At 51.2% G+C, this 8,790-nt stretch overlaps 1 protein-coding gene across 1 annotated transcript in view; it reads left to right on the forward strand.

Annotated features, from left to right (window-relative positions):
- LOC102439947 (O-acyltransferase like protein-like) overlaps positions 1 to 8,790 on the forward strand; it is a 45,715-nt gene extending 36,925 nt beyond the window's left edge. Inside the window, exons 10-16 of the mRNA XM_006087186.3 lie at positions 460 to 625; positions 2,218 to 2,297; positions 3,844 to 3,957; positions 5,675 to 5,807; positions 6,325 to 6,511; positions 8,055 to 8,197; positions 8,495 to 8,790. Of these exons, the coding sequence (XP_006087248.1) occupies positions 460 to 625; positions 2,218 to 2,297; positions 3,844 to 3,957; positions 5,675 to 5,807; positions 6,325 to 6,511; positions 8,055 to 8,197; positions 8,495 to 8,629 (958 nt within the window). The 3' untranslated portion in view covers positions 8,630 to 8,790. The remainder of the gene's footprint in view (positions 1 to 459; positions 626 to 2,217; positions 2,298 to 3,843; positions 3,958 to 5,674; positions 5,808 to 6,324; positions 6,512 to 8,054; positions 8,198 to 8,494) is intronic.

Below are 8,790 nucleotides of genomic sequence, written 5' to 3' on the forward strand. Positions count from 1 at the left end.
AGATCCGCTTGGAGGAGGAAGGGTATGAGGGAAGGAAGGAAGAAATAAATCCAGGAAGGGAGAGAGGAGAAGAGGGGTGGAGGAAGGTCTTTTCATCCAGAGGGGCTGATGCCAGGTGAACTTCTCTGAGCTACCACTTCATCTGTAAAACAGAGGTAACAGTTACCCGATAGGAGTTTTGAGGTTTAGAAATATCTACAAAGTTCCTAGCTCGGTGGCTGACCTGTACGACTTGCTCAGTGAAGGACAGTGTTTTGCATCAGCAGCACCAGTGCCAGCACATAATAGGTGCTCAAGAAACGATTTTGAATCCACGGGTGTTTGAGGTGTGGGTGGGAGGTGGTGGCCCACCCAGGACGAACTGTCTTAGAGGCTCCTATCCCCATGCCTATGAGTCCCGCCTTTCCTGAGCGGGAGCACTGTGGAGTCACTTTCTCTCACCTGGCTCTTTCCCACCAGGTTGCAGCCTCTTCACCTGTATTCCGTGTGCTTGTTGGTTGGATTGTTCTCCCTGGTTCCCTGGGGACCTGTCTGGGAGGTGCCTAAGCTCCACCTGGACAACTGCCGGCAAGCGTGGTGGACGAACTTGCTGCTGCTCAATGACTTCCTGTTGGTCCGGAAGGCGGTGAGTCCCGCGTGTTGGCTGCAAAGGGCGGATGGGCACAAAGGCGGTGTCTTCCCGAGGGCCACCTTGAGGAGTCTGGTCCCCTTCCTCCTGGCCTATTCTCGGGAGTGAGTACTGGTGATGCTGTAGGGAGGTGGGCTGTGGGCAGGGAGGCCAGTCTCCTGTGATGGAGGGTGGTGACTGCACGGGCCTTGGCAGGGCAGTCGCTGGGAGAAGCAGAGGGAGGAAGCAGGGTAGTGGGCGCCGAGGGGGCAGCCATCCAGGTGCATGTCCGCAACGCAGGTGACCCTGCCCCATCCCGGTTCCTGTCCACCCATGCTGCCCCGGGGGTGGGGGGGGGGAACGACAGTTTCTTCACCTCCACACGGAGAGCCTGTAACGGGTGGGACATTGCACCGCGCCCTCACCATCATGCATTCCATTCCATTTCAAGCCAGGTCTGACTGAGCAACAACATTTGTATGCGTTGCTTTTGGCTTCCTTAAAGCCCTAATTTGCCCACGATGACCTGGGAACAAATGCAAGTAGGGTGGCTGTGATGAAATCGTGCCACTGACGTGGCATGTGCCTTGGAAGTGCATTTGAAGAGAGAATCCCTAGTGTGGGGCTAATCACGCACATAAACACTTTCCAATTAGAAGCTGCCCTCGGTACGCAAGAGCCCAGCAGCTTCGACAGGCACGTATCACCACCCAACTGCCTTCAGGTGGGCCCAGGTCTGTGCCAGGCCCATGCAGGACAGAGAGCCTGGGCTGTTTTCCTAGCTGCAGACTGGCTTGGGCCATGTGTGGAAATCAGTGACAAAGACATCAGCCAGTCACCTCTCAGAGGTGAAACCTGCCATAGGTCTTGGAAGCAGAGGTGTGAGGGCCTTGCAAATTCCCCACCAGGGAACTTGTCTCCAGGCGGGACAGGAAAGCTGTCACTTCTGTTGGGTGAATCTGGTCTCCCTTGGACAGAGGGGGTGGGAGGGAGACCAAGGTGCCCTTAATCACTGAGGCGCTGGAGCGGATGCCCCAGGAATGTCCTGACATTGAAGAAGAAGTACAGGTAGCAGCCTCATTTCACACAGACAGGTAAGTGATGAAAGATGTGGCTTTGGCCAGACGATCTCATGTCAGTCATGCGTGGGAACCCTGGGTTTCCCACATAACTCGTCTGGAGCCAGGCCTCCGTTCTAAAAGGACACATTCTCTCCTCCTAGAGTGGGGGAGGGAAGGGGGCGAGGCACAGAAGAGAGAACAGCAGCGAGCCTGACTCCAGCCGCACCATAACGATAATTATTCCTTGCATCTGTGTAACACGATACAGTTTCGTTCCCACAGCTGTCCTAAGAGATTCGATATTATTGTTTTCTTTTGTAAACAATAGAGAAAACTCAATTTCCATTTTGTAAACTGGAACCTACCATACAGGCTTATTACAAAGATGAGATGAGATGAGGTATGTGAGGTGCCTGTAACTCACTATTCCTCTCTCTTCCATGGAAATCCCCACCTGCCTACTGAACTCCTCTCCTGGTCCAGGAAGGCGGACGGTGGGAGGCAGACCTGGTAAACGGCCGAGAGAAGTAACCTTTGCTCTCTTTCCAGTGCAACGGCTGGACGTGGTACCTTGCCAATGACTTCCATTTCCACCTCACAACGCCGGTCATCGTCTTCGTCCATGGAAAGTGAGTCATTGGGACATGTTTCCTCCCTCTGTGCCCTTTCCCACAAAATTCCAGGAGAGTGCTCCAGGTCTGGGGAGAGCAGCTTTTAAAATGTGGGATAAGAACTTCTCAGATGAGTTTGCAGCATGAAATCCTGCACTGTTTACCTTCTCCCCCAATCGTTGTCCTACGCACAGCAGTCCGTGTTTGTGCAGAGCTATGGTCCATGTGTGTGCAACATCTCGTGCTCAGCGTTTTCCATGTAACTGTTCATATAAACATTTCCACAGGTTGGCATGACCTGCCTACTTGTCAGCGTTAGGATGAAATGCCAGTTTGAAGGTTAGGGCATCCAGATCGTTTCCAATTCTTCATGAGTATGGATGACAACGAGTGCCTTGGACACACTACTCTTTCCCTTAGTTATTCCTTGGGGACGTATATGCAAGTGGGATTACCATGTCAAAGGGTAGGAACAATTTTGTGACATACCAGGAGATGGCTCTCCGGGAAGAGTGAAGTAATTTACAGCGCCCCAAGCAATCCATCCGTGTGCCCGCTTCTCCATGTGGGTGATTTATCACCTGAATTTTTGTTAGTTTTAGAAAAGCTCTAAACTAGGGCTTCAGTCATTCACGGAGAAACTGATGGTGTGTGCATTATCCATGCCACATTTTAAAAGATGTATTCTTCTCTTTTGTTAAATTTAAGGACATTGGGCCCTAGCTGGTTTAGCTCAATGGATAGAGTGTCAGCCTGCAGACTGAAGGGTCCCAGGTTTGATTCCAGTAAAGGGCATGTACCTGGGTTGAAGGCTCCCAGCCCTGGTCGGGGACATGCAGGAGGCAACCAATCAATGTCTCTCTCTAACACATTGATTTGAGAGACACATTTGGGTTAACCCTTCAAGGTCACATGGCTAGTAAGTGGCATGGGTGTGAGCTGAACCTAGGACTTACACACTATGCAATTTTGCCTCCCTATTGAAGCATGTCTAACAATTCTCCCTTATAACCACCCTGTGTATTACACAGGATAAACTGGTGTTTCTTTCTGTCTCTTTCCCTCTCTTCCTCTCTCTCTAAAAATCAATGGAAAAAATAACCTCAGGTGAAGATTAAAAAAAAAATTAAGGACATTGGAGAAAACATTAGGATGAAGAGAGGGGAACACAATTGCCCTGGGCCCGATTCCTCCCTCAAGGAGACGTGAATTCGCTGTCCATATTTTGGTGTTTATCCGTCCGATCTTTTTCTGCACAGCTTCTTATGCATGAAAGGACTCTGCACATACACTTTAGTATCTTCCTTTTAATGGTTTTATGACACAAGCGTTTCCCTAGATTATTTTATTTTTTAAGTAAATAGACCTCTCGCCCCCCCAGCTCCCTTCATCCCCCTCAGCCCCCCTCAGCCCCCCTCAGCCCCCCTCAGCCCCAGCTGCCCCAGGCCAGCCTCTCTCAAAGGCAGGCCTCGCCTTTGCCAGGGTTGCAAGTCTTTCCTGTCCACAGATTCTGCGGTGAAGGAAACTGAAGAGCCCTCTTGTCAATGTCCCCTCTTCTCTGCAGAAGTAAACACGTCCTTGTCCTCCTCGGGGCCGCGCTGTTCTTGGCATCTTTCACTGCCACTGCTTTGCTCACACTGGCTCATGACCTCCCCGTGGCAGCTCCGTCAGAAGCAAGGTAACTGTTCCCAGCCAGCCCGGCTCTGTGCCTTGCCTGGCCTGGGCACGCCAGGACCTCCCAGGGAGGACTGGGGGACGAATGCCAGGCTGTTTGCCCTGTGCACAGCAGCGTGTGGAAAAACCGGGCTGGGCGTGTTCAGCCCGGATGGGAAAGTTGATGGCACTTTTGTTTCCAATCTTCTGAACCTTTCAACTTGCCCAGGGTCCTCTGGCCGCTCAAGTGCTTCTCGGAGGAAAGGAGCGCCCCCACGTGGCTGTCTTGTGTTTCTCCTCCAGTGGCCAACTGCTGCTGGGGGGTTCTGTTGTTGGAGAGTTTGAAACTTGAGGAAGTTGGGGTTACCCCTTCAAGGTCACAGGGCTAGTACGGGGCATAGGTGTGAGCTGAACCTGGGACCCTACACACGAGGCTATATTGCTTCCCTAATGAAGTATGTCTTTATGACCACCCTGTGTATTACACAGGATAAACTGGTGCCATTACCTGTTGATCTAGTCTCAGTGCAGCAGTCAGTGATGCAAATGAAAATCAGATCCTGTCAGCCATCTACTCAAGTTCCCCCAGTCACCATCCATTCTCTCAAAGCAGAACCCCTGTCTGACCTCACCCCTCACTCCCCTACGTGCCGATGCTGAACCAGCCACACTGACCTCCTTATGTCCACACACCAACCATGCTCCCCTCAGGGCCTCTGCACTCGCTGTTCCCTGACACTGGAGTGCTTTTCCTTTAGAATCTAGATCTTGGCAGGGCTTGCTCCTTCACTTCCTGCAGGTGTTTGTGTACATGTCACCTTCTCAGAGCAGCGTTCACTGGCCACCTGATGTCAAATAGCCCAGAACCTGGCACATAAGTGCTCAATATGAATTTGTGAGTGGGATGAATGACTACCCCGTAGGCCTTTAAATTTTTTCCCCTTTATTGTTTTTTAGAGAGAGCGGAACGGAGAAGGATAGAAAGATAGAAACATCTATAAGACAGAAACATCATCGATCAGCTGCCTCCTGCATGACCCCTACTGGGGAATGAGCCCATAACTTGGGCATGTACCCTGACCAGGAATTGAACCGGTGATCTCTTGGTTCCTGGGTCAACACTCAACTGCTGAGCCACACTGGCCAGAACACCCTAGGCCTTTTACTCAGGGGAGCATCATGCCCTTCCGTCATGTCACTGTCCTCTGTGGGTGTGGCCAGGTGACCGAGAGGAGGCTGCCCCCTCTCCCCCAGTGGTTCTCAGCTCTGAATGCACATGGGAGACATGAGAGTCCCCTGGGGCCTTTTAATTCCCACTGATGCTCCCAGAAAGGTCCATCTCAGACCAATGCAATCACTGGGGTGTGGCCCAGGCAAACGAATTCTGTAAGAGCTCCCAGGAAGGGATTCACTTCTTTCAGAAGAGGTTCACTTCTGAGAACCATGTTTTCCGAGTCATCCTGACATACCAGCCACCAGAAACAACTATTGAAAATGAAGACCACTGTCATATTTCCTTGGGATCCAGGGAGGAGGGGCCCACAATTTGGAATCTTAGCAAGGCAGCTGTGGCCCACAGCAGGATCATGAGGTCCCTGTGTGGGTCGTTACTTAGGAAATGAACAAAGGTACCCCAAATTTCACTTTGGGTCGGCTGATGGACTCAATGGGCATCTGAGAGACTCCCCTTTTCAGGTCCAGATCAAACTTAGCCTTTTGTCTTATTTCCTTGTGTTATTCAGTGAAAATGCGACTGTGCTGTATTTTTCGGAGTACTACACTAAGCCCTATTGCCGATTCGGGCCATTCCTTGTGGGTGTCTTTCTGAGCCTTTTCATGCACCAAAACCACCAGGCAAACATTCTCAAAACCAAGGTGAGCCTCCTTTTCTCAGTTAATTTTCCTTTAAACATGATCTGAGAGCCGTTGTGAGTGACAAAAACAGCACAGGTCCTGTGTTCCCTTGACCCAACTTCCCCCACTATAGTCCATCGTCACAACCAAGAAACTGACATGGGTACATCCACGGGCCTTCGATCCCTGGCGTCCTGGGCACTCACTTATGTATGGGTGACAGGGCTGTGCAGTTGTAGCACGTGTGTGAGTTTGTGTGACCACCAACCACCACAGTCAAGGCACAGGACTCCTCTGTCACCACAAAGACCTGCCTTGTGCCTCCTCTCCAGGGCGACCCCCTCCCCTGCCCCGCCCCAACCCTAACCCTCACAACCACTTATCTGAACCTTCCATTTAGTCAAATGTGGGTACTGATTGAGGTTTATAAATAGACACCTAACGTGACAGTAATAGTACAAAAAGAGGAAGTTCGTGTAGAGAAGGAAACGCGCGGTGGCCCAATGGGCTGTGAGCGGCATCGTTCCCTGCCCTGTAGGTGCAGGCTCTGCTCGGGTGGATTTGCTCCCTGTCCAGCCTGTTTGCCGTGGTCGCTGTGGCGTACGCAGTGGACGACACCTCTGCCACCCCTTCAGTGGCCGCTGCTGTCTACCAGGCTGTGCACCGGAGCCTGTGGGCGGCGGCCGTGGGCTGGGTCGTGTTCGCCTGTCACGAAGGCTATGGAGGTATGATGTTCGTGTGCTCACACTGGCCCTTTAAAGGTGACAAATGTGAAAACCGTGTGCACAGAGGGGCTTTGGTTTGCTGGTGAATGAATCTGAAACCTCCACTCATCTGTATCCTTGGGGGAAACCCCACATGTTCTGTTTGAGATTTTACACCGGCTTATGAACAAATGCAGGTTCTGGGAGGAAAATGTGCAGCCTCTCCAATGAAGCTGGTTTAGGAGTTGGAAGAGAGCAGGCAGGGTCATGAGGAAAGCAACCCCAGTGCAGGGCACACAAGTTCTGGGGGCACCCGCCCGGGCCTCGGTTTACTCATCGGGGAGAAGAGACGGAACAGCCATCGAGGTCTCCGGCCCTTTGATGACCCTGGAGACTGCTCCTGCTGAGCCAGGGGTCACCTCGCAGGAAATCAAGCAAAAAGGGGGCCTAAGTGGAAAGAAAGGGATTTGTTCAGATGAGAAGTGTCTGTGCACTGATGGTCCTTCCCTTTCTCTCTACTTGGCACACAGTGGGAACTGGGTGCTGAGGTGTCAGCAAATGACAAGACTAGTAGGTTAATGTGGGGGCGGGGGATGAGTTAGATAAATATTTAGAAAATGTGTGTCCACGTGATGACCTTCGGAAAAGTATATCTAGAAAAGAATGTTTGAAGAAAAGTTTAATTCAGATGCTCAGGACGAGAAGGGATCTCGATGGCCCGAACCACCTTTTCTATCGTCTTCAGTCATTGCCAAAGCTGACCGTGCGGGTCTTGCTCTGTTCAAGGTCTGATTCTGTTGAGTGGCCCATGTTACACCTTCAGTTAAAACCTTCCAGTGGTGCCCTGTCGCCGGCAGCAGTGGCCCTCAATCTTGAATGGTAGATGGACCCATTCTAAGGGAATAAGAATTCTTTGGGACCCAAGTTATGGAATACTTGTCCTGAAAGGGACCTAGACGTTGATCAAATGCAAGCTGCTCAATAATGGACGAAGAATCTGAGGCTGGCATGTCCACTGCCTGGTCCCAAGGCCCCGCAGTTCATGTGGCTGCACCTGGAACCAGGCCCAGGCTAGTGAGAGGACTCCGCCCCTTGTTATACATGTGGATGTTCTGTGCTCAGGGGTCAAGTCCACAGGAAGGAAGTAAACTGCCCGTAAACTCAATATTAGCATTTCTTACATTTTCATCTTCCTACAATGGGAAGTTGGGTGGTTTTTGGGGGGTGCGTTCTCTTAAAAATGATAATGAGCCAGAACCGGTTTGGCTCAGTGGATAGAGCGTCGGCCTGCGGACTGAAGGGTCCCGGGTTCAATTCCAGTCAAGGGCATGTACCTTGGTTGCAGGCACATCCCCAGTGGGGGGTGTGCAGGAGGCAGCTGATCGATGTTTCTCTCTCATCGATGTTTCTGGCTCTCTATCCCTCTCCCTTCCTCTCTGTAAAAAATCAATAAAATATATTTTAAAAAATGATAATGAATGAAGACCTTCTTAGAAGGAGTCCGCAGTGTTAGGTGCAGCACCCCGAGGGAGCGGCGATGACTCTCGAGGCCTGTTCCCTGCAGGTCTGGTAAACCAGCTGCTTGCTTGCGGTATGTGGAGCTTCCTGGCCAGCATCAGTTACGCCTGCTACTTGGTGCATCCTATCGTCATCATCCTCTACAACGGCCTCCAGGAGACGCTCATTCACTACACGGACACCAACATGGTGAGTCTCCCCTCCCAGCTCTGCAGCATCCCAGCTGTTCTCTCCGGGGCAACAAAGCAACACTATTCGCTTTGTGAGGAGCCTGTTGTTGTGGCTGGGAGCCTATTGTTCTTTGTCTTGTTTGAGGGAGGGCTTCTGCACAGGATAATATCTTTGCTTTATTTATTTTATTTGTTAATGTTCAGGGCTGTTTGTCTCAGATCCGTTTCACACAGCCAGGATGGTACACTTTAAGATCCAAACACAAGAGGACTCTTATAGTAAGAGTGTGCCCACTGTGCCCCTCTTTCTCTCCAGTTCTATCTTTTCTCGGGACACTGTCTGCTGACCTTCGTCGCTGGGCTGGCCCTGACGCTCTTCATTGAGAAACCATGTCAGGAACTGAAGCGGTGCCTTCTGGGACCGATACCTGAAGGGCCAGGAACGGCCTAGTAAAACCCCAAAGACTGAGGGCCCTTTTTTGGTGGCGAAGGACAAAAGCAGGGTGGCCTCGTTTATGTAACAAATGGGTGAGTTTCTGAAAAGGGGTGTGAAGCTGATTTTGTGGATGTTTATAGTATGAAGTTCCCTGTATTTAATCTATAAAAGAGTTC

Source organism: Myotis lucifugus, unplaced genomic scaffold (genome assembly GCF_000147115.1).
Source record: "Myotis lucifugus unplaced genomic scaffold, Myoluc2.0 scaffold_36, whole genome shotgun sequence".
NCBI lineage: Eukaryota > Metazoa > Chordata > Mammalia > Chiroptera > Vespertilionidae > Myotis > Myotis lucifugus.